The sequence below is a fragment of the Elephantulus edwardii genome, unplaced genomic scaffold, assembly GCF_000299155.1.
Source record: "Elephantulus edwardii isolate Elephantulus edwardi_28Jun2011 unplaced genomic scaffold, EleEdw1.0 scaffold00008, whole genome shotgun sequence".
Lineage (NCBI taxonomy): Eukaryota > Metazoa > Chordata > Mammalia > Macroscelidea > Macroscelididae > Elephantulus > Elephantulus edwardii.
Window position 1 is genome coordinate 15,964,550 of NW_006399758.1, and position 25,184 is coordinate 15,989,733.

The window sequence follows — 25,184 nt, forward strand, 5'->3', positions numbered from 1 at the left end:
GGAAAGATCTGGTGTGAAAAACAATATATAAAAACTTTATAAATAAATGAGTATAAAATACTATTTAATGTTTATATTCTGTCTTAATTTTATAGATAGATCAATAGATATATGTATGTGCGTGTGTGTGTAAGACAGAGAGAGACAGAAACAAAGATTGATTCAGAGACAGAGAAAGGAGAAAGGAAAGGAGGGAGTGCGAGAAACATAGGGAGAAAAAGCAAGGTAAGAGGTAACTATAGTTTTCTGAAGAGTTCTGTAGTTGGGGATACTAATGTTTAAAAACAACCAAAGATTGCCCAGCCCTTAAAAGTACTCATAATTCTTATCTGTGAAACATTGTTTATATCATGAATATACATCTCACCACGGACTATTTACGCTTAAGAATACCCCTGACAGGGTGTTTGAGCTGACTTTATGAGAGTTCTGAATGCCCTTGTGTGAAAGGCATAACTATTAGCTTCCTTAGGCTGTGAGTTCTGTTGCAATCTCATTCATGCTTTTGGATGGATTCAGAAAGTTGCTTGAACTATAAACTCTGACAAATAGGAGTGATTTTCTATGAAATCCTGTTCTTGATTCAAAACAAGAAGTAGATAACATGAAGAGTGTTGCTTTGTCTCCTTTGCAGCCCTCTGTGTTGTTTTGTTTCAGGAAGCATAGTAAATGAAATATGTTGTTAATTGCTGCTGCTGTGAGCCAGCAAGTCAGAAATGACTCATAGGTGGCCCTCCAGTGGGTTTTCATAGGAGGAGATTGTCCATCTTTTTCCTGCAGAGCAGCTGTTAGATTTCAACTGCATGCCTTTGGGATTGCAAAGCAGCTCCCTAAATGGAATATATTGTTGTTGTTGTTTGCCTTCGAGTCAGAACTGAGTCATAACTCACCCTTGTGCCAGTTTTAGTGTCAGTAAGTCACACAGCAGGAGACTGCCCATCCTTCTCCCACAAACGGAATAGGGGATTATATTTTCTTAAAATCTGAATCTCTGAGACCATGGTTGAGTGGGCTTTCTTCCCAGACATTTTACTTACTTCTGTTGCTCATTTAGAACCTTTCATTTCTTGCCCTTTTATTTTTTTTAAGTTATTAGACACGAGGTATTGCCGATTACCTGCCTTAAAGGTTACACACCCCTGTTCCGTGCCTTATCAACCATGCCTGGAGCCCACAATTCTATCTCAGCTTTATGACAACCTGTTATTTGATCTTCTTTCCTCTAATCCTTCCCCACTAAATCAATATAATAACACATCATTTTAAATACTGTTTTGATTTTGCTGCTGTTCTTTGATAATAACTATTTACTATCAAAATAACATGAAGCATATCATCATTCACTGTCCTTTCTTTCAAAACTCAAGTTTTTCTTTTCTTTGTTTGCTGTGTTTGGATAGAACTCTCCAACACCTGGGGCAATCTCACTCCCCTCTAATATGAGTCATCTGTCCGGTCACTGCACTAGAGCCGAGCCCTCCTGATTCTGCCTTTGAACTTTTGCTCATGTAGTGTTTCTTCTTTCTAAAACAGTGTTTACTCTTTTCCAGAGTGACTCATCTGTGACTGGCCAGCTCATACGCCAGTTCTCTTGTGTACCATTCCTTTAGTTATTTCTGCATATTTTTGTACTTTATAATATAATCGTTTCATTCACATGATTTTGTTCTTTAATGTCTCACATGCTTTCCACACTTTGGACTTTTGTTATTGTTGTTAGGTGCCATCAAGTTGGTTTCAAGTCATGACATCCATACAGAAGGACACAACGCCTAGTCTGCACCACCCTCACAATCATTGCTATATCTGAGCCCATTGTTGGAACCACTGTGCCAGTCTGTCTTGTTGAAGTGTTTCCTCCTCCTCATTTCCCCTCACTTCAACAAGAATGGAGTCTTTCTCAAGGAGCTGGTCTCTCTTGAGAACATGTCCAAAGGATTTGATTTGAACTCTCACTATCTTATTTTTTACGGTACATTCTGGATATACTTCTTCCAAGACAGAGTCATTCACTCTTCTTTAAGTTCACAGTATGTTCAACACCACCATCCAAAGTCTTTGAATTGGTGCCATATACCCAGATAAACCATAGAGCATGGTGAGCACCAACTTTGCAGTTGGACAGAACTTTTGTTCAAATCTCAGCAATGTCATTTTTAAGTTACTTAATCATATGGAGCCTTCTTCCAGTATTTAAAATCAAAGTAATGAGAGGACCTTTGTAATAGAGAATTTCAGTGCCCGAAACAAGAAAAGCTCTCCATAAGTGGGTATTTCTGCTGTTCCGATTATTATTTTACTCATAAAATGGTCTAAAAGTTTATTTTTTATGTTTTTTACTCTTATTGGTTTGCTGTCTTGTACATGAAAATTTAATAACTAATGGATAACATCATTTAATGAATCTGGATTCTTACTATGTGTTACACTGTGCTTTGGATATACTGGAACACTGGGGTTTGAAAAATGCAAATTCCAATGCATAGATGAATAAATAGGAGATAAAAAAAAAAGATCGACAAAGGAAAGAAAGAAGAGAAAGCTCTGTATGTTACTATCAACTTATATTTCTATGGAATAGATCTTTAGCGTGATCCTGCTTTCTAAATGCATATATTCAACTGGCCAGGAGATGTTTTCGAAAAAGGAAAGATTCTCATTCAAATTTGAAATTTAGAAACCAAAGAAGTAAATCCCAGAAATCTCAGAAGATAGGAAATTACCTATACCAGTGAAGGGTTTGTCCTAAAACCTTTGACACAAATTCCAAATCAAGTCATCTAGAGAAATGAGATGGACATGAGATGTGTTCTGTCACAAGGACAAAACTTTGTGCTTTCAGTTAAACTGCAATTAAAATATACTATGAGGACGATGTAACTCTATAGCAGGGATGTAAAGGAAGCACTCCTTCAGATAGCTGGGCTGCGACAGGATCGGCCCATTACCAGTGATGTTCTTGGTCAAGAAGCTGGCTATCTGGTTGGTCACATGCTGACATAAAAGGAGACTTACCTGGGAAATTTCTCAATTTCTCTTTTAGATTGTTCTGGTTCATCTTTTTTTGACAATTTGTTTTGATACTTTGATTATAGATCAGAGAGCAGGCATACAGTATGTTACTTCCTAGTATTGAGAAAATGTCTGTGTAAAATTACTGAGTTCTTAGAAAACCTGCTATTCTCGTACACAGGCAGTTAAGATGGTGCTAATTTCCACACATTTTAAATACAGGACTCACCTGCATAGCAATTCTCTTCAATGACGCATGTTTCTGGACCTCAGCAATGTCACCTACTGCCAAGCCAATCTGTGGGATGACAAAACATTTAATCACTACCAATTTAATGATTCACCTAAAAAGATACTTCAGATCATATTGATTAAGATTTGACAAGTAAATGAAGGGAGCAGGCAGGCAATTTACCATTAATCGCCTTTAAACATTCTACTAATATTTTTTACAGAAAGCTGCAAAACCAATGTACCTTGCTACAGTGATGCCCACACTGATGTGTCAAGTAATCTTAAGTATTGTTATGAAAATTTAAGACTCTAAATATTCATAAATGCATTTCAATTTAAAGTAAAAAATATATGATTGCATTTGGGGGAGCATAGAAAGTACAAGATCTCATATGCAACTAGATGTAACCATGTGAATGTTCAGGAATTTAGCATCCAAGGAAGACAGTGTTAACTTGGCCACATGCAACTGAAGAAAGGTGTTTGTATCTTACATATATATTTGACAAGGAAAGGCACATTTTTTGAGGTGGAAAAGGCTTTTGAAACTTATGGCTAGGTGGAATTAGGTGAGGGGAAGCTATCTGCTTCAATTCTACTCAATATATTGGAGCCACATTCACTCATTTATTTGTAACACCACTCATTGCCAATAAGTTAGAATTGACTCATAGCTGAATCTCAGTGGGTTTTCACAGTTTGTAAATCTTATTGGAGGAGATGGCCTATCTTTCTTCTGCAAAACAGGTGGTGGATTCAAATCACCCACCTTTGGGTTGGCAGTGCAACAACCTCTTCACTAGACCATCAGATCTCCCTGCCAAATACTGAGCCAATCGACAGTCGATCTATGAAGACACACATTTCTACAGTTCCATGTTGACAAATCAGTATTCCTAAGATTATAAAGTCCTGAAATTTTGTATGGTTACATCCAATTTGATGTGATATCTCCTTCTTTTCCAAAATGTTGTTGTTGTTATATGCCGTCGAGTCATAGTGACTCATAGTGACTCATTGCGACTCATAGTGACCCTACGTACAAGAACTCTAAATGCTGTTCTACCCTGTGCCAATCTCGCCATCTCAAATGCACTTATTCCCACCACTCCAGTCACAGAATTGATCCATCTCATCGAAGATCTTCCTCTCCTTCCACTCTGCCAAACATGATGTCCCTCTCCAAGGAGCAGTCCCTCATTGCAACATGCCCAAAGTATGTCAGGCGAAGCTTCACATTCCTTGACTCCAAGGTGCAATAGTATTTTTATTTCAAATAGAGATTAATTTTTAAAGCACTCAGCACAGCATTTGACCACCACCAGTTCAATGTTTCTCATGCAGTTCTTGCTCTCAAGAAGCTCAGAGTCTCATAAACCCACTGAAGAAATAGTTCTGTCTGGGTCTCTACTAGAAACTCATTGCTTAGGGCAATTCAGGGCACACAGTAAGTACACACCTTTTCTGACAGAATGAACAGTATAATAGTATAATCCAGGGTTTGAAAATTCAAACACTGACAATCAGAACCAGGAGATATGTTTCATTTGACATAAAATGTGTTTTGTTATAAGACTTTGTAAGAGTTTTGATGGATGTTTTTATCTTGTTTACAACAGCCTCCAGCAAAATCAACTATCTCGTACCTGCTGGTTCCCATGCATCAGAGATCTTTACTTACCTGGGCTTTGAAGCCATCTGAGTACGGAGTCATAGGACTTGCCAATCACTAATATTTAATGGTAGCTAACAGGAAGTTCTAGGGAGCTTTGGTGGCTTAGTGGCAAGGAATTGTGCTGCCAATGCAAAGGTACATAGTTTGAGTCTGTAAGCTGTTCCTTGGGATAAAGATGGGCAATCACCTCCCATGTGATTAACTGCCTCTGCAAACACTGGAGGGTCAGGTAGGAGTAGGTTCCAACTCAACTGTATGTAACCACAACATTAGCTAACATCTACTGAATGCTTATCACATGTCAGGTACTGTTCCAAATGCTTTGTATTTGCTTATCATAAAACTTATGAATTAGCTTTTATTATTTTTCGAATAAAGGCATCAGAATTTACTCAATAGCACAACAAAAACAATATTCCCCAAACTACAGTAACACAAGAAAGGAGTCTGACAAGAAACAAAGACACTTGAGTGAAGTTTTGAAAGAGAAAAAGAAAGAAAGAATGAACTCAAGGTGAGGGAGTACTGCAGGCAAAAGACCTGCCTGCACAAGATGGTGTGAGGTGAGACGTTGGTAGATATGTTTAGTCCACAGTGGGTGAGCGCTTCAGAGTTTGGCATTATGGCAAGGGCCTTGACTTGTGGACAAGAGAGCTTTTAGATGATTGAGCATCCTGAAAAGTTGAAGGAAAAGTGTTGAGGGCAATTGATGTGCTCAGCTCTTCATTAATAGAACATGACTGGTAAACAATGTGTAAGAAGGTTTGTTGTTATGTTCAGTTGAGTCAGAACTAACTCATAGCTGACCCTCCAGCAGGTTTTCAGGGGCAGTAAATCACACCAGTGGAGATTGTCCATCTTTCTTTTATAAAGCAGTTGATGGATGCGAACCATGTACCTTTGGTTGGCAGCACCATTCCTTACCACAAGGCCACCAGAGCTCCCTGGTGAGAAGGATTAGATTGAGAAATGAGACTTCCTAGCGATGAAGAGATGTCCAAGCACTCCTGATACCCTTGGCATGAGAGACTTTTGGTACTTGAGTCTCTAGTTACTGAGAATTTGAGAGTATAGACAAGATCTTAATGCTTATTACTCCACAAGGCCTATTCCTAACCTCTGACTCTCCATGCACCCAATAAGCATAACACATCATCTACCTCTCTCCCTTATCCTGCTGTCAGTTCTTCCTGTCATTTAGCACTTCCTGACGCTGTGCTACATATACTCTTGTAACTCCATGATAAGTTCATAAGCAGGGGATTATTCTGTTTTGTTCACCACTGTTTTCTAGTACCTACACTAGAGCTACAAGTCCAGAGATGCCTGAAAAGTACTTGTCATGCCAACGTACCATCTTGTGCCCTGAGGCTTATACTACACCGGCCACAAACTTCATTAATGCTTAACACATCTCAGTTACTCCTTTTCTCACTATAGAGGAAGACGACAGAAACTGAGACTATGATCACATGTCCCAGATGGATATCCACCTGGGAAATGGAAGATATCTAACTTACAAGTAAATTCATGAGGACAATTGGAACAAACATGGTGAAGGTAATAAGTTGTATGAAGGACAGAGTTGGATATTCCAATTCATTCTTCAAAAATGGTTCCAGAAAAGAGTCACGATAATTGATATCTCCAAGCATCATGCTAAAGGTTTGGATGATAGAAAGCAGTGGATTGCTGAAGGCATCCTGACAAAAGAAATGAAACGCAAAATGAATCAATATTTCCTGGAGAGAAGAACAAAAGTTATCCTGAAAGACTTTTTTTAAAGTAATATAACTAAAGCTATTGAAATGGAGTGACAGAAAATTAATAAAATGATATAGTAAATTACCAAGGAGTCATGATGGTATATGAGTTATGTTTGGACTGCTAATTTAAAAGTTCGTGGTTCAAATCTACCAGCTACAACTTGGGAAATAGTTGGTCAGTCATTTCTTATAAAAACAGCCTCAAAAATGCAATGGAGGGTCTCCATGAGTTGGAGCTACTTCACAGAAGTGGGTTGGTTTGGTTAAAAAACAACAACAATGGACTGTAATGCAGAACCACAAGCACAAATTACAAATGATCATGCACTGCACATAACATAAACTTTTGACAACAGACATGGTTGTTCAGTAAAACTATCCTTTTCCTAGAAATAAAAATTAATTTAATGCTATTATATATAATACAGAAAAAAGCATTAAAAACTTGTGTTATTATAAATAATTGTATAAGCCATCAAAATGTAAGCATAAATGTCCATTTCCAATATTCACAGCAGGACAATGAACTATTTATTGAAGCAAAGGCCTCACCTGTAAACTCAGGAGGACATAAAAGCTGAGTCCAAAGGCCAGAAGAAGGAAAACAAACACTACTGTGGACCTCAGCAGTGTTTTCATAATCACTTCCAACATAACAATAAAAATGCCACAATTTTCAAATCTAGAAACATAAATATGAAAATATTTACTCACTTTTATGGCCAATTATATTTTAATGCAATATCAACATTTATTATTAATAATGTCAGGCACTAGGTTTCACAGATGAGGTAATTGAAGCCAGTTACTTTTAAAAAGTAGAAAGTTATGAGGAATCAAGTCTTATTTTCAGAACAGTTCATTGAGCTATTTTTCCTTTCCCTTCTTGTTGATTTTTATCCTTACTTTATTTTTTGACCACTAGATTTTTATTAAATGAAGGTGAAAATTTCATAGCTTAACATCAAAATAGTAAATAAAGAAAATATATATAAAGAAATAAAATAGAATTACTTTAAAAGAAAACAATAATGTTACCTAAAATATTAGTGCTTCCAGATACAAAACTAATACTACCAACTGTTTGATAAAGCATGGTAGAAGTAGAGATGAATTGTTTTTCCTTAGGCAAAGATAACTTGTTAAAAAAGAGAGTCACAAGATTATAAAACATAAAGGACTTAACACTCAAGTCACTGAAAAATTAGAAAGAGAAGAGAGTGATGATACTAGGACCTGTCTTGAATATTCTTGCCCTCCAAAGCACTGCTCTGCCACTATACATGTTCTCTCCCCAAAAGTCTGGGCTCTATCTATTCTATGTCTCTTTACATCACTGTACTCATGCCTCGTGGACATAGATATACAATGGGAATATCACAGTTCCCAAAGTCATGAAGATTTTGGTGAAATGTCTCTGTCTTGACTGAAATCTCTTAGCTGAGATATGAGGCAAATTAGTTACTCAAAGTTTCAGTTGATAACTTTTAGCTCCTAGTATTGTAGATATGTTGTCATTGTTGTTTTGTGTCATTTCATAGCTGACCTTCCAGTGAATTTTCAGAGGCAGTAAATCACACAGGAGGAGACTGCCCATGTTTCTCCTGCACAACAGTTGCTGGATTGTAGAATTCTGTGGCCGTGGGCTGGTAGCACAGCCCCTTACCACCAAGCCAACTCAACATTTGACAACTGTGAGAGGGATGGTAGCCTAACCTTTTTACCCTGTAGAAATAGCTTCTTTTGACTTGTTTTCACTCCTGCGTCTCCATTTTCTCCTACACTTATCAGTTCATTTTGAGGAGTTTTCCCAATGGCATGAACAATCAATACTACTTCACTCAATGCTACCAGGTAGTACAGGAATAACCAATTTTTATATTCCTGTTGACTCTTTACATTTATTCTTGATGTGTCTTGACCAATGGTTGACAAGGGCCAATTTTGTCACCTAAGGAACATTTGGCAGTTTGGCAATATATTTGGCTGTAAAAATTGGGTGAAGAAGCTGCTGGCAAGTAGTAGGCCCACTAAACATTTTTCTGTGCAAAGGACAAACCTGCACAACAAAGCTATATGACTCCAAGTGTCAATAATGCCCAGCTTTGGAAATGTTGGTCCACATGCTGAACTCCAGAACCATCCTCTTCCTTAATAGGATTTAAAAGGCATTAAGTCTTTAATTTATATAAAAATGCTCAAAAGGTATAAAAATTATCCAAGTTGATATTACCTCTGAAGATACAATAAGAAGTTCATCCAGTAGAAGAATATAGCAATTGCCCCACACTGCCACTGCACATGAGCTGGAATACCGACGAACAAAGGCAGTACAAAGATGATGCTTGTGGTGTAGATTACCCATTCAACTCCGTTGTCATGATTCCAAAAGTATTTTCGTTTCTGGGGTTGAAAAGAATGAAGAATTACTATCTCTCTGTAGAGATCTAGCAACCAGCTTATGGATGGTTTTATATGTATACAACTAATAACACTCTTTTTTTTTTTTAATTTCCTAGCATTGCAGCCAACTAAAGTGAGGTCATGGGACCAACTCTGCTATCTTCCCCTAGGTGGGTGTGAAGAACTCCTTTAGGTGTGGGTCAGTGGTGGAGATAAACCAGTTTCTTCTGTCATTCAGAATTACGGAAGTCTGATGTCAAAGGTCCCACAAGTTTTTAGTCTTTCCTACTAGAGTTCCACTCCACTTTATGGAGTATTCTTGAAGATGGCACATGCATTCAGTTAGTCACAGGACCTTACTGCATACACACGTATATGGATGCAAATCTCTAAGATACATGCAAGCTAAAGTTCAACTTGCTTCTAAGGAGATCTGAACTATACACTGAGAAGTACTTGGGAAAAGTAAGAGCAAATCCTATTAACACCCTTAAAGATTTCACGTTTTGAACATCAGTTTTCTTATACAGGGAATCATTTGAACACTGATAAAAAATGTGGAGATTAAATCTTACCAAGAAATTATATCATTTAATGACTTGATTTAATGACTAATCTGTAGTTCTAGTTTAAAGAAATGAAAATAATGTCAAATAAGAGTAAACATAATGTTCTAAATCATTTGGGCAAAGTAGAATAATGGTTTTATTTTTCAGAATTGTGACTAATAAATGTTAAAATATATCTATGAAAGTACTTGGAAATTTTAATAAATGAATGCAAGTAACTGAAAGTGTGTGTGTGTGTGTGTGTGTGTGTGTGTGTGTGTGTGTATTTATTGGTTGTTGTTAATGACTGCCATCTTGTCTAGCATGACCTTATGAAAAAAGGGCCTGAAGCCTCTCTATAACTACCATCATACTTAGAAAGTATAATAGTAAATTGCAAATCATTGCTATCAATAACATAATGTAAATATACACTTTTATGATGCAACAATAGAAATTTTCATAGAAAATGAGGCAATGCAAGAAAAAGGACTCATAAAAATATATTGTTGTTTGTTGTTAAGTGCCGTGGAGTTGTAGACAACTCATAGTGACCCTATGAATGAATGACCTGAACACTTGTATAACAGTCATCATTTCTCCAAGTTCATAGAGTTTCTAGACGTAGGCTATTTTGGAAGTGGATGCCACTCCTGCTTCTATACAAGGCAAAAAAGAAACACTAAATCACCACACTGAAAAGTAAAGAGAATCTGAGCCAACCAAAGCATGAACTGCCACCTAATTTACATAATTTTCAGGTCTGTTCTGAATTTGTTTCTCCTTTTAAGAACAATAAAATGTAGAGTATGAATTATGTTCCAAAATGTCCCCTAATTTTATTATGATTTGACCTATTTTTCAAAAATTAAATAAAAAAAAATTAAATCCATTATGGTTTAAAAACAAATCCAAGGAAAACTCCCTTGGAAAAGGGAGTCTTAAGTAGATATTTTAATAACAGCTGTAGGGTTGCTATGAGTCATGATCAACTCAACGGCACTCAACAACAACAACAACAACAACATACTCAAAAGTGCTCAGATTAATAAATCTAACTATTATTCTAGCAAAATATTAAAACTAAAATAAGAGAAAACATAAGAAAAGTGTAAATAATTAATCAGACATACCCATCATGAACAAGTAAGAAGTGTTATCCTCTCTGCTTCAGATGCATAGCAGTAATTTATTTAAAAAAATTTACATTTTGAAAAACAAAAGTGTGTCTCAACTATATGTTAGTCAAACTGCATTGTTTTATCCTGACATAATATTTAAAATAACAATTTGTTGTTGTGTACCATCAAGTCAGAACCAACCCATAGCTGACCCTCTGGTGAGCTTTCTGAGAAGATTGCCCATTTTTCTCCTGCAGAGCAGCTGGTGGGATTTGAGCCATGTGCTTTCAGGATTGCAGTGCAGCTTCTTGCCACTAGGCCACCAGAATTCCCCTGTAGTCAGTTTGCTTTTAGATATTAAAATATTTTAAAATATACCTGTTGAACAATTTGGACCAATTCTTTGCAATATCCAAGGATACTTGATAAAAAAACCAATATCATACAGACTTTTATAGGATATGAATTCTGAAACAATGAAGAATGTAAGACAAGTCATTAGTAAGATATAAAATATCACTAATTTTTTTATAATTCTCACTATAAAATACTTCTTGCTTCATTTTTTAAATTTTCTTAATATTTGATTTAAACAGATTACTAGGCTGCAAATACAAAGATTTGCACTTACTCTCTATAATGTCCTTTTAAAAGTTGGCAAAATATTGCCAATATAATTCTAAAATAATATGACTCTATAGCCATATTTTCATTTATAGCCTGGTAAAATTCATATACATTTACCATTTTATCTACTTTTAAATGTACGAGTGTGTCTTTACAATGTTGTAGAACAACTATTATCTAGTTATGGAAGTTGCCCTTCATCCCAAACAGAAACAGTAACTTCCCGCTTCCTCCTATCCCAAATTCTGGAAACCACAAATCAACTTTTGTAGATTACTTTAATTTATGTACTCCTGCATTCAAGCTAGTATTTCATACATATCAATTCCTATTGAATTAGGTTATAAACTCTCATCGCTGTCTAGTCAGAAACAACTCACAGCTGAGCTTGCAGTAGGTTTTGTGAATCACAAGGGAGGAAATTGCCCATCTTTCTCCTACAGAGCACCTGGTGGATTCCACCCATCAGACAGGCACCACCAGCTTTGGGTTTGCAAGTCCTTATGTATGGTACCACCAGGGATCCCTGTTATGTATTTATTCTTTCTCATTCTTCAAAGAATTTCAAAGATATTGGGCACCACATGCAAATTTGGTAGACTACTTAGAATAATCAAAACTCTTATATTTCAAATATATTGTGAGTTTAACTTTCCTAGTGTAAAAAATACACATTTAATTAATCCTTCATTTAAAAATCTGAAGCACAAAAAGCAGATGAAAATACCGTTGTGTCTAATATTTCTGAATGATTACTAGTTTCGTTAATGATTCCTGTTGTGTTGAATCCCATTCCTGGCTTTATATTGATAACAAGCAAGGTCATAGGTATAAGTCCAAGACAGTAAGATCCTAGGTTCAGTAAATGGGCTCTAAACCCATAAGCCAGCCTAGAAAGAGAAGAACCACATTATCAATTACCAATTTCAACAAAAACACTTATGATAACTGTGGAATAAATGATTATACTCTTTTCCAAAAGCCTAATTGTTACATTCACTGAACTTTAGAGCCAAGATCTTCTAATTTTTTTCATTTTCAGAAAAGAAATCTCTATTTCAGGAACACCCATGACTTGTTTGATATGTCTCATCAACTCATGGAGAAGCTGAGAGTTTAGCTTGTGTGTTCTAACCTCGGGCTGCATACTATTCTCTAGCACACACCTTTCACTTCACTGTTCACTGATCTACAGGATCCAGAAAGTTTCTTAACATTATATATGACAATTTTTCCCCTCAAAATATTTAATTTGTTGCCAAACAGGAACATCATCAATATTTCTTATTTTACTCTTGATATTCATTTTCTTTCCATTGTACTAGAGGCTAAAATTAAAAGATTTGAAGTATAATAATTTGGAAGACTTCTAAACAAATCTAACAGAGCACTTGTAAAAAGGAAATGGTGCTCAATACTCACCATTTCATACATAAATATTCTTTACAAACAGGATGGTTGAGAAGCTCTATGCGATTATGTCGTACCATTGCCTGAAAAATAAGGAAAGAGCTATACACAAAAATATTAAAATACTGACTATAAGTGAAGTTTTTCCTGATGGTGTATAACTTTACATTATTATGAAAGATGCATTTGCTTAATTTAGAAAATGTTAAAAAATTATATCAAGAATAGTAATTTTTTAAAAAAACACTAGGTATGGCTTTTTAAAACATAGACTTTTATTCTAGAGTCCATTGCAGCGTTATTCATCATCGCAAGAACATGAAAATAACTCAAATGTCCAACCACGAAGTCCCATAAGGACAAATACTGAATAAGACATTGTTATAGAATGAGTGTGAGGCTACAAGTAGGGAGAGGTTGGGAGCAGAGGGCTGAGGATGGGCCAGGGGTGGGGTGGGAGGTGGGCGTTAATCATAGGGTTCCACAATTTGATGGGTGGATGGGGGTGGAGGAAATTGGGAAAGATCTGGTATGAAAAACAATGTATATGAACGTTGTAAATAAACCAGTATAAAAGCAAAAAATAAATAAAAAGCACTAGGTAGTGATAATGACTTTATATAGATGCAATTATTTGAGTCAGTTTACCTCTTTTGATGTCTGGCTAATTGAAATAGCATCCTTTTTTTAAAAAAAAAAAAGTATACAAGATTACAGATGGAAAGCACAGTAAAAATAAATAAGCAAGAGTTATACTTTCTGGCCTAGTGCATTAGTGTTGTGCTGCTAATGAAACAGGTCATGATTTCAAATTCACTAGCTGTCCTAAGAGAAAAAGTTAGACAGTCCCATAAAGACTTACAAATAAAGATTTCTAACTTTGCCCAGGGGCCATGCTAATCTTCTCTGTTTCATTCCAATTTTAGTACATGTGTGGAGAGCACGATTTATAACCTTAGAAAGCAATAGTGGATGACCATGAAATAAAATTGGCAGTATATGTTTGTTTTTAAAATGGTATTTTATTTAGGCTTATCTTTCTAGAAATGTTTTAAATAATAGAATCTGTATAAAAATAATTTGCTTTAGATTTTAAATTTTTATGAAAATTGAGAACTGTACCTATTTTTTAAAAATAATTTTCAATCATTCCAGAAATACGTGTGATGTCAAGAATTTAGTGTTCAAAATGGCTTTCCTAGCCATTGACTTTGAATGTGGTCTCATGAATAGGAGGGAACTTATAATAGGGTTTATATAAAGTAATTATTTTAGGATTGGACATTTTTTTCTATCCCAGCAAACTAAATTGAGCAGAATTAGTAGTGAATGTAAGAATTACACTACCAGTAAGGAAGAAGAATCAGAGACTATGTGCGCATTCTCCTGGGCTAGCGATTCATGCATCAGTCAGATCAAAATCTACAAGAGTAGCAGGTACCTTAGCAGAAAGCTAGAGACCATGATGACACAAAGCTGACTTGGGACTGCTGCCCCAGAGAACAAAAGGAGGTAGCCTTCAACCAAGGTTGTTGAAGGACTTAGAGAAGACGTCATATCTGGTAGGAATAAGGAAACTTTCTAACACTGATCTAAGCTGTAAGACTGAAGGGCAAAGGGCTTACAAACATGCTTGAGAAGCTGTCTGAATATAAAATTGTATCCACAGCACTACATATAAAGTGGACATTGTTGGGCATCAAACACTACCTATCTATTATCATCCTTGTATTGTCCATGTTTTATGTGGATTTTGAGTTGAGTTTGGTCTTACCTGTTGTCAACCTGAATTAATCTGTTAACATCCAAATAAATCCCATGATAGTAAGTAATAAATCTGTAAGATTTGTGTGGTCACTGCAATGTATTTCAGATGCAAGTAAACAGTAATATTGGTCTTGTAATTGGCAAAAGTTGCTGCAGGAGCATAGGAGACCATATATGACCATATAGGAATCAGTTTTGTAATGTGGATTTTGTTGATGGGGACAGTTCCCTCTGTGGAGTTAGTAGAGGTCCCTATGACCCTTTGAGAGACAGAACTCGAAGGAAATGAAAGAGAGAGGGATCTCAAAAGAGACTAACCCAAAATACACCCTACACTAATTTTGCCTCAATCTATTAAAAACATAAAAACTGTCAATGTCTTTAAGTTGGAACAAACTCATAGCTGACCCTCCAGCAGATTTCTCAGAGGCTGTAGGGAGTCCTGGTGAACTAGTGGTAAGGAGCTGTGCTGACAATCTGAAGGCACATTCTCTGAAAACCCACTGAAGGGTCAGTTCTGAGTTGGTTATAACTCAATAGCATATAACAATAGCAAACTGTATGGAAAGAAATTGTTCTACTTTTTCCCATTGAGCAGCTAGTGGACATAAACTGCCAGAGAAGTCCTGACTTCAAGTAAGCGGTGCAACTTGCCATGGACTATGTCACAGAAAAAGAGATTAGGATGTATAATGTGTATTTTAGGGAGATAAAATTGCATCCACAGCCCTATATATAAAGTGGACATTGTTAGAAAATGAGCTCTACCTTTTTATTATCATCATCTCTGTATTGTCCATATTTTATGTGGATTTTGAGTTGAGTTTGGTCTTACCATTAGGACTGACATGACATAACATGTAGACTTTAGGGTTATAACAACTATAACAACTGTAGAAAATTACTAAAGAATAAAGCGTGGGGCCACACAACATATACAAACACAGAGCAATAAACTTGAATTCTTTATCCTCACTCTTTTCTTCGACTGTAGGACTATGTTATCAGAACATTGCATGCAAAACTACTTGGTTAATGAAAACACAGGACTTACATTGAGTGTTGTAAGAGGCTCATATTTAACTCCAAGTGCAGGATCAGTCTTTTTTGTGAATTCTAGTGGACACTGAAGATACTTGAAATTATACTCAATCTATATGAAATAGAAATGTTTTGTAAATTATATTCAGTTTACTATAGACCCAGAAGCGGTTACCGGGGAAAAAAAATCAAATACACAAGTTTAAAATTCTTTTAAGAATTAAGTGAATCAAAGTTGATCTTTTTTATCTGGTGAGAATTTAATGAAATTATTTCATATTATAGTTTTAAGAATACAAAAAGGCTGTTATTTCATTGCTTTATAAGTAATATATATTGATAAAAGCTAAATTTTCAAAAGGTCACTTGGATATTTTAAATCCCATTCTTCAGATAAAACTATATAAGAAAATAGAAAAATTACAAACAACCTGAATGATACTGTTAGAAGAAGAAAAATAATGGAGAAAACTGAAGATTATGGAGGAAAATATTACCTTTAAAACAAGTATAATAATTAAACAAGTTGTTATCATCTTTTGCGATTTTAAAACTATAGCCATATTCTTTTAATTCTTCAAAGAACTTAATAAGATATAGTATTGTGATGAGATAAACTTACAGAGTAGTCTTTACATGACTTGTCTTCAGTAGAGTGCATCATGCACAAATCTAGAAGTACCTTGGAAGAGCAAAGATTAGTGAAATACTAGATCAAAAGACTAAACACATAATTTTATCCTATTTCTAAAATAACATTTAAAATATCCCCTCTCCTTTGAATCTTTCACCTCAAGGACAAAGTATAAGCCATTTATTGTAGGAACAAGGATTAAAATACAGCAGTGTTACCACTACCACTGCTACAATACCACAGAAATTCTATGTGATTGAGAAAAAGACATTGAGAGGGAAAATGCATTTACTTATGCTTGAGTAACATTATTTTTACTAAAGTTTGGGAAACAGATTCTATTTGATATCTCTCAAGGTCTATAGAGAATGCCCGCCTTTTTTAAAAATTTTATTTTATTATTTTTGCGTGAGTGTACCGTCAAATCAGATCTGACTGATACAGGAGGAGATTGTCCCTCCTTCCCCTGCAGAGCATCTGGTGGATTCGAACCGAGCGCCTCTGGGATTGTAGTTGCAGATCCTTGCCACTAGGCCACCAGAGCTCCCCTGAATGCCCGCCTTTGGGTTAATAGTGCAGCTCCTTACCGTTTAAGCTACCAGGGTTCTTGAAAATGATATGGTAATATAAAAAGAAAGCAAATAAAGTACCATTTTACTGAGATAATTATTGTTAAAATTTGTATTCAATTTCTTGACTTTTTTGGGTGTTTTTTCATATGTGAATAGTTTGAATATATCTTATGTTGTAAATAATGTTGTAGGGAACGGCAAAGCATATATAACTCTACCTTCATTAAGACAGATCCCTTCAACTGGGGTTTCAGAGTCATAGAATCTGAGAGCATTTTGGACCCCAAAGTGTCATGTGCACTTTGAAAGGATATATACACCTAAAAGTATATCCGCAGGCCATCTTTGCACTAGAATATCCCAATTTCTACTAGATACCATAAGGGAGAGGGGAAATGTATATTTTACCTTCCTATTGATTATAAGAAAAATAGGTTCCAGAAGTATTCGTCTTAAGAGTAGTAGTAAAGGTCGTATTGTAGAAACAGCATCAAACTAGTAGGTTATGCTAAGCACTCTGCTGAAAATGACCCAGATTTCACCTCTAATTTTGTAAATCATTTTGCAAAACTGGTACTAGCATCGCTGCTTGAGCAATAAAGAAAAATACAATGAAACTCAGAGACATGAAATGGCTTGCATAAGGCAATCCAACAAGAAGCAGGACCTGGGTGAAATCTTAGGACTGTTAGACTCTGGTGCTCTTTTTGGTTTGAATGTACATCTTCCCTTGAAAGACTAACCATCCCCTTATACTAATCAGTCTGTTTGTCATCCCAAAAATCTTATTACCATCAAGTTAGAACCAACTCATAACGGACCCTCAGAAGGTTTTGTAGGCTATAAATCACATGGGAAAAGTCTGCCCAACTCTCTCCCTCAGTCAGTGGTAGACTCAAATCTCAATCCTACAATCAAAAGAATTTCACCAGGATGACAACACATGGTGAGGAGCACTAGGCATTACACTTGGAAAACAAGAGGCAGAGGTTCCATCTGAAGCAGCTGGTTCTCAGGTATCCTGCCCTGTGAGAGGGTGTTGTTGTTATGTGCCGTCAAGTCATCTGTGACTCAACAGTGAATGTATGGACAATAGCTCTGAACTCTGCTCTATCCTAAGCCAACTTTATTGGCTCTGGCACACCTACCCTTATAACCCCAGCCACTGAACCAATCCATTTCATCAAGGGTCTTCCTCTCCTAAGCTGTTCCTCCACCCTCCCAAACATGATGTCCCTCTCCAAGGACTGGTCCTTCCTTGCAACATTTCCAAAGTATGTCAGATGAAGCTTCAGAATTCTTGCCTCCAAGGAGCAGCCCGATTTCACCCTCTCTAGGACAAAACTGTGTGTTATCCTGGCAGTCCACGCTATATTCAATACTCTTCTCCAACACACAGCTCAAAGTCATCCTATCTTCCTATCATCCCTAGTCATTGTTCAGCTTTCTGATGAGAGGGTAGTAGGCTCTCTGATTTCTATGGGTAGCCATAGATCTGGATCCTAAGATGGGTATTGGAAGCAGGAGTGGCATCCACTCCCTAAACAACATGCCTCTGGAAACTCTATGAACTTAGATCAATGACGATAATTATAGAAAGGCTTCAGGCTTTTGTTCCCATAGTGTCGCTATGAGTTGTGCTAAACTCGACAGCAATCAACAACAAAAACAAGATGGTTAAACTTCTCAAGGAAAACTTTACAGTCTGAGGAGCCCAATGGAGGGTTTCTGTGAGACTAACCAACTCCATGGTAGTGGTTTTGGTTTAAGTTTAAATGTCTCAGCTTTAATTCTTAGCAGCTAACACCAATTTGAAATAATAATAGCAACAAGATTTATCTCAAAAGACAACATACCCAGAGGCTTTATTCAACCATTAACCACCAGTTTGTCATTTTTTCTCTAGTCTTAATTAATCTAAATTTAAAAAAAAATCTATTTCCCTTATTTTTCTATATTCCACATAAACACTAATAGAATGTTCTAAGACCAATTAGATTCTCAGTAAATATTATTGCTTAACATCTCTTAAACCCAGGGAAAACTAGAAGCATTAAAGATTAAAATTTGGTATGTGAGTACAATAAACTCTTACTTTATGTCATATGACAGACATATACACTCAGAAGAGGTCTTGTTTGGAGGACTTACTTTCATACATTCAGGCAAGTATTCCACCATTTCTACGACAGGACACCCATTACTGCGAGAATGGTGACTAAATGCCTTAAGACACTCATCCCATCTGTTAAAAACAAACAGGTGCAAGTATTAATCTGTCCTGCACCTGACAAAGCTAAATGTTAAGGTTGTGCTTGCAGGGAAAATGGGACCTGTAGTACATGCCAAACGTAATGATCACCTACTGGTCCCCACCACCACCAATCCCTAAATGAGATCCCTGTCCATTATGTGAACACTAGGAATCTAGGCAGATTCCAGGCTGGTGGTTATAATCAATATTCTTTTGTTTCACTAAACACCTTCCAAAGTAGGCAAGCTTTCATCTTCCTTTCCTCCGTAAGTCATGCAATGTTATGTATGTGCTTTTAAAGATGACTGTGTTGGGTAGCTATCTATATTTGCTTATATATTTCAGCAGCATTGAATTGTACATATAATATACAATATACAAACATATGCATCATTCATTGAATTAAATGTCAAAATAATACATGTCAAGTACAGTAATAAGCATGGAATCTATCAGAACACGGAAGAGCTTGCCCTTCTTGTCTTCCCTAACTAGCTGGATGAAATGAAAATGTGCCTACAACAAAAGTTAAACAACTTATCTATTGCCACTGAAAGTTAACTAAGACTCAAAGATTTATGTAAGCAAGTGGCATTTTTAAGATTGTAATAAACAACTGAAAATTATTTTCCCCTCTTTTGGTTTCCTGTGAGGTGTGAATCATCCCTTCTGCCAGAAGATATCAACAATGTTGGACTGTAAGTCATTGTACCTTTTGCTTCTGATGGTGGTAAGAACCACATCCTTTCTTTTATTATGGATTGCAACATGCAAAAACGAAGCATCCTGGTTGTTCAGGAGGATCTCGGCACCGTGGCTAAGAAGAAGGGCCACGGCTTTGGCATGGCCTTCCCGTGCAGCGAAGTGGAGCGCAGTGTTCTTGTAGAGAAAACAGAGTGTGGGAGATGCAGTGAGGATAGGTGTTGATCTCTGGGTTACTCTACAGAATTTAGAATTGTTTAAGAGCAAGTATTAGCAACACTGATGATTTCCTATGTGAAGATCTAATAACTGGTGATTATAAAATGCATAATACTTAGAAGTGGAACTCAGGGTAGATCACAATTTAAAACAAGAGGTTTATGGTTCATGTTTGGCGGAGCTGTGACTGGGAGTGACTTGTGCATGTATTTGTGAATTCCAATGCTCAATTTTGCTTGAATTTTGTGCTGGATGATTTTACAAAGACAAAAACACACTTTCAGTTTTAGGATGCTAGAGGAAATGCAAGAAGACTCCCAAGAGATTTCTCATGTAGCAGAAAAGTTGTTTACAAATGTCAGCCTTCATCTCCCAGTACATTAAAAATAACAAATTGGGCTGACAATTTTTAGTTTTAGCATATAAGCATATTTTTTAAAGCAACAATTAATTCATAAAAGAACATAAACGTCAATATTCCCATTCTCCTTAGAAAGAAAGATATGATAGCAGAGTAAGAGGCAGTTCTTAAAATTAAACACACTTCATTTAATGAAAATCTACCTGGCCATTTTCATTATTCCTAGATCACCAGAGATTGTGAAAAGTTTTCTCATCAATCCACACAGAGGAGCTATTAGAGCAGAAGGACATAAGAGCAGAATGAGGGATAGGAATTCAAATGAAATACAGTTTCTTTTTTGCAAATTTACCCTGCTCTCCTCATTAGTATCCATTCTCCAGTGACTGTGAAACATTTTCATAAATCTACACAAAGGATGTGCCTCAGTGCAACTGGTTCTCAGCATGAGACCACATGTTGGCAGCCACCTTCCTCTGTTTCCTTCTACTCATTCTTTCAAATTCTGGGTGTTAAGAAGTCAACACATGGCTGGGGGAGCAAGGAAGGGAAGAGGGTGGCTAAGAAAGCTATCTTACAATGCTGACGTTTATTTGATGCTGAAGATTTGGGACTGAGAGGTGGAACAGTACATACCCCTTCTTCATCTAGTTTATCTGTGCACTTCATGTTGGTATCAAGAATGACCTTCATAGTCTGAGTGTAACCACCCATTGAAGCGTGATGCAAAGCAGTCCAGCCATAGTGGTCACTGTGGAAGAGTTAAGAAAAGACGTGTGCGTGTGTGCATACACTTTATAGATGAAAGGGGACAAGTGATGCCACTTGGCTTATTAATCCAATAGGTGGGTTTGAAGGGGGAAAAAGCATAATTGAGACTCAAAAACGAGATATTTATTCCTGGTAAAAAACTAGGGTTATGAATATTAGCTTAACAAATTAATTGCTAAAACGTAACTGAACAGAATATAATCAACCTTCTCACTATAAATATTTTCCATGCTATTTTTGTTTATGAGAGATGTCATACTTTCTAATTTGCTCACATATTTTTAACTTGGTTTTATTCCTTCTGTCAATTTCCTTTAAGTATGTTGTTGTTGTTGTTGTTGTTATGTGCCGTCGAGTCATTTGCGACTCATAACGACCCTATGTACAACAGCCCTAAACCATGCTCTATCCTGTGCCAATCTCATTGCCTCTGACACATCCATCCTGAGTACCCCAGTCACTGAATCAATCCACCTCATAGAGGGTCTTCCCCTCCTGCGCTGTCCCTCTACTCTACCCAGCATGATGTCCCTCTCTAAAGACCTGTCTCTCCTTAAAACATGTCCAAAGTATGTCAGGCGAAGCCCCAGAATCCTTGCCTCCAAGGAGTAGCGTGGTTTAACCCTCTCTAGGATGAATCTGTTTTCTTGGCAGTCCATGGTACATTCAATACTCTTCTCCAGCACCACAGCTCAAAGGCGTCAATTCTCCTTCTATCCTCCCTAGTCATTGTCCAACTCTCTGATGCATAACAAGTGATTGCAAAAACCATGGCCTGTATCAGGCGCACCTTAGTCTCCAGAGAGACACCGTTGCTCTTAAGTATTTTGGAGAGATCCCTAACCGCAGACTTTCCCATGGCAATACGTTTTTTTTATTTCCTGGCTACTGGTGCCAAGAGTGTTGACCGTGGAGCCGAACAAACTGAAGCTGTGAACAATCTCAATCTCTTCACCATCCATCCTGATGCTACCGATTGGTCCAGTGATGAGAATTTTTGTCTTCTTAACATTGAGCCTCAGTCCATATTGAAGGCTGCAGTCCTTGACCCTCTGCAATAAGTACATGAGGTCCTCCTCAGTTTCAGCGAGCAGGGTTGTGTCATCTGCATAACGCAGATTGTTGATAGATCTTCCACCAATCCTAACGCCACGCCTCTCCTCATAGAGCCCCACCTCTCTGATAATCTGCTTTGCATACAGGTTGAAAAGGTATGGAGCCAGGACACATCCCTGACATACACCCTTCCCAATTTTGAACCATGCAGTGTTGCCCTGCTCTGTTCTGACAACTGCCTCTTGGTCCAAGTATAGGTTTCGCATTAGCACAATTAAATGTTCTGGGATTCCCATTCTTCTCAGAGTCAGCCACAGTTTGTTAAGATCCACACAGTCAAATGCCTTTGCATTATCAATGAAACACAGATAGACACTCTTCTGGTATTCTCTGCTTTCAGCTAAGATCCATCTAACATCAGCTACAATATCCCTAGTACCACGACCCCTTCTAAACCCAGCCTGGACTTCTGGCACTTCTCTGCTGATGTACTGTTCCAGTCGTTTTTGGATAATCTTCAGTAGAATCTTGCTTGCATGTGAAATCAATGATATTGTTCTGTAGTTTCCACACTCAGTTGGGTCACCCTTCTTTGGGATGGGAAAGATTATTGACCTCTTCCAGTCAGTTGGCCAAGTGGTTGTTCTCCAGATTTCTTGGCACAACTTGGTGAGCACATCCACGGCAGCATCTGTTAGCTGAAATATGTCAATTGGTATACCATCTATTCCTGGGGCCTTATTTTTTGCTATTTCCTTCAAAGCAGCTTGAATTTCTGCCCTCATCACCATAGGCTCTGGCTCAAATGCTATTTCATTAAATTCTTCTGTATCTGCCAATTCCTTTTGGTACAATGACTCAGTATATTCCTTCAATCTTCTTTTGATACCTCCTGGATCATTTAACATTCTGCCTAAAGCATCCTTGATTGTAGCAACTCGAGGTTTGAATTTGGTCTTCAGTTCCTTGAGCTTAAGAAATGCTGAACGAGTTCGGCCCTTTTGATTTTCCAACTCTAGCTCCTCGCACATTTCATTGTAGTATTTTGCTTTGTCATTCCGTGCTGCCTTGTGGAATCTTCTGTTCAGCTCTTTAGTGTCTTGGATTCTTCCTTGTGCTTTGACTTCTCTACGTTCCAGTGCAATCTTCAGAGTTTCTTCTGACATCCATTTTGGTCTTTTCTTCCTCTTCTGTCTTTATAAGTATAATGAAGTTTAAAAAATTTCAGTGTATTTATATTCAAGTTAAGAGGGAACATTTTCTATTATTATTTACCAGCTTGAATGTAAAGAAGGTCTTTGAAATTGTATGTCTAGGTATGTGGTATGTGTATACCTCACATGCATGCGAGCCATTTTTAGTAGCATAAAGCTATAACGTTATGAAGTGATACATGAGAAACTGTATCAAAAGTTCTGATAGTTACTATACTCAAAACCATTTATTATGTGATCCTAATTAATATGTCCAAGTCTCTAAGACTTCATCGATTGATTTCAAATGCTACAACTACCTTTTTTAATGTATGTCTGGAAAATGTCACAAGATAAGAGTGTTTAGTGGGCTACAAAAATTAAGTATAAAACTTAAAAACAAAATAGAAAAATACCCTATAAGAGTCAATTTTCTAGGGGAAGAGTGTGTGTGCATGTACACACATATGTGTATGCTTGAATATCTGTATTTCAATTCCATATTCTCACCTTAGAAATAATGCCCCTTTCTTCAGGAGTAGGTGGACAACTTTATCATGTCCATTTTTTGCTGCCAAGTGGAGAGGAGTCATACCGTGAAGATCCCCTTCATTCAAAAGCCTCATATCCTTTATGTCTTGTAGGAGCCTCTGGCAGGTGTTGATACGTCCATAACTTGGGAAAAAAATGATTAAGTTACTGCTTGAAAAAGTGGAGGAACAGCAAAAGAGAAGAAGACCCTCAACTAGACAGACTGCAGCAATGGGCTCAAGTGTGTCAGGGATTGTGAAGGTGGCACAGTCCAGGGTAGGGCTCAGATCTGTTGTTCATAGAGTCTTTATGGGTCATACTAGTGTCGATGGAACCTAACAACAACCACAAAAGTAAATATTAAGCTGAAGGAACCATGCTTCATATATTGCATGGACTGATCCTTACCTGGCAGCAAAATGCAGTGGTGATTTCTTGTCTTTGCTTTTGACATGAATGGGCACATTAAAGTGGAGTAGGTTATTTACAGAGACTGGAACCCCCTGTTTACATGCATAGTGTAGAGGAGTACAACCATAGTTGTCCTCATCCATGACCAGCTCCTTAATATGCTGCATCTGTGGGGATGAGGGAAATGAATATTCTACTTATTCCTATGGTATTTTGCCAATGAAGTCTTTTTCAAGCTATACTGTAGTTTTTAAAATACAGGAAACTATACCATAGGATAGTATAATATTTTCTAACCAAGATCCATATGCATTTCTTGGGAGGGAGAAATGTAAATAGCCTGAAGGGTACTAGAATAAAATAAGCACAGATAATATTGCAGGCTCTGTTTCCCTACAAGATACATTATTATATTAAAGGCTTTATAGAAAGTCTTACAAGGAGGAAATAAATATTTTTAACTTCACATAAGCATTTTTTAAATGTAGTTGACCATGAGCTCCCTACTCATTCTCTCTCATTTCCCCTCCTGATACAATAATACTCCTCCCTTAGAACCAATGTGTTCTGTAGAAAATATAAATAAGACAATAAAATGACAAGTTCACCAGATCCCTCAAGTTTATTCTGACTCATGGCAAGCCCATGGATATCAGAGTAAAATTGTGCCTCCTAATATGCTCAAATGAAATTTACTTTTTCTTTTAAACTTGTATTAAGTTAAACCAAGAAAAGCCCTGGACCAGATGGTTTTACAAGTGAATTTTATGAAACATTTAGTGAAGAACTGTTACTAATTCTACATAAATTATTTCAGAAAATAGAAGAAGATGGAACCCTCCCAGATTCATTCTATGAAGCAAACATATCTTTGAT

At 36.8% G+C, this 25,184-nt stretch overlaps 1 protein-coding gene across 1 annotated transcript in view; it reads right to left on the minus strand.

The window, feature by feature from the left end:
- TRPA1 (transient receptor potential cation channel, subfamily A, member 1) overlaps nucleotides 1–25,184 on the minus strand; it is a 68,387-nt gene that overhangs the window by 8,874 nt on the left and 34,329 nt on the right. Inside the window, exons 11-24 of the mRNA XM_006880540.1 lie at nucleotides 24,306–24,475; nucleotides 23,877–24,041; nucleotides 20,983–21,097; nucleotides 19,777–19,943; nucleotides 18,962–19,055; nucleotides 16,227–16,286; nucleotides 15,618–15,716; nucleotides 12,809–12,879; nucleotides 12,114–12,276; nucleotides 11,138–11,227; nucleotides 8,921–9,090; nucleotides 7,240–7,369; nucleotides 6,442–6,624; nucleotides 3,242–3,310 (exon numbers count right to left, since the gene is read on the minus strand). Coding sequence (XP_006880602.1) covers nucleotides 3,242–3,310; nucleotides 6,442–6,624; nucleotides 7,240–7,369; nucleotides 8,921–9,090; nucleotides 11,138–11,227; nucleotides 12,114–12,276; nucleotides 12,809–12,879; nucleotides 15,618–15,716; nucleotides 16,227–16,286; nucleotides 18,962–19,055; nucleotides 19,777–19,943; nucleotides 20,983–21,097; nucleotides 23,877–24,041; nucleotides 24,306–24,475 — 1,746 coding nt within the window. The remainder of the gene's footprint in view (nucleotides 1–3,241; nucleotides 3,311–6,441; nucleotides 6,625–7,239; nucleotides 7,370–8,920; nucleotides 9,091–11,137; nucleotides 11,228–12,113; nucleotides 12,277–12,808; nucleotides 12,880–15,617; nucleotides 15,717–16,226; nucleotides 16,287–18,961; nucleotides 19,056–19,776; nucleotides 19,944–20,982; nucleotides 21,098–23,876; nucleotides 24,042–24,305; nucleotides 24,476–25,184) is intronic.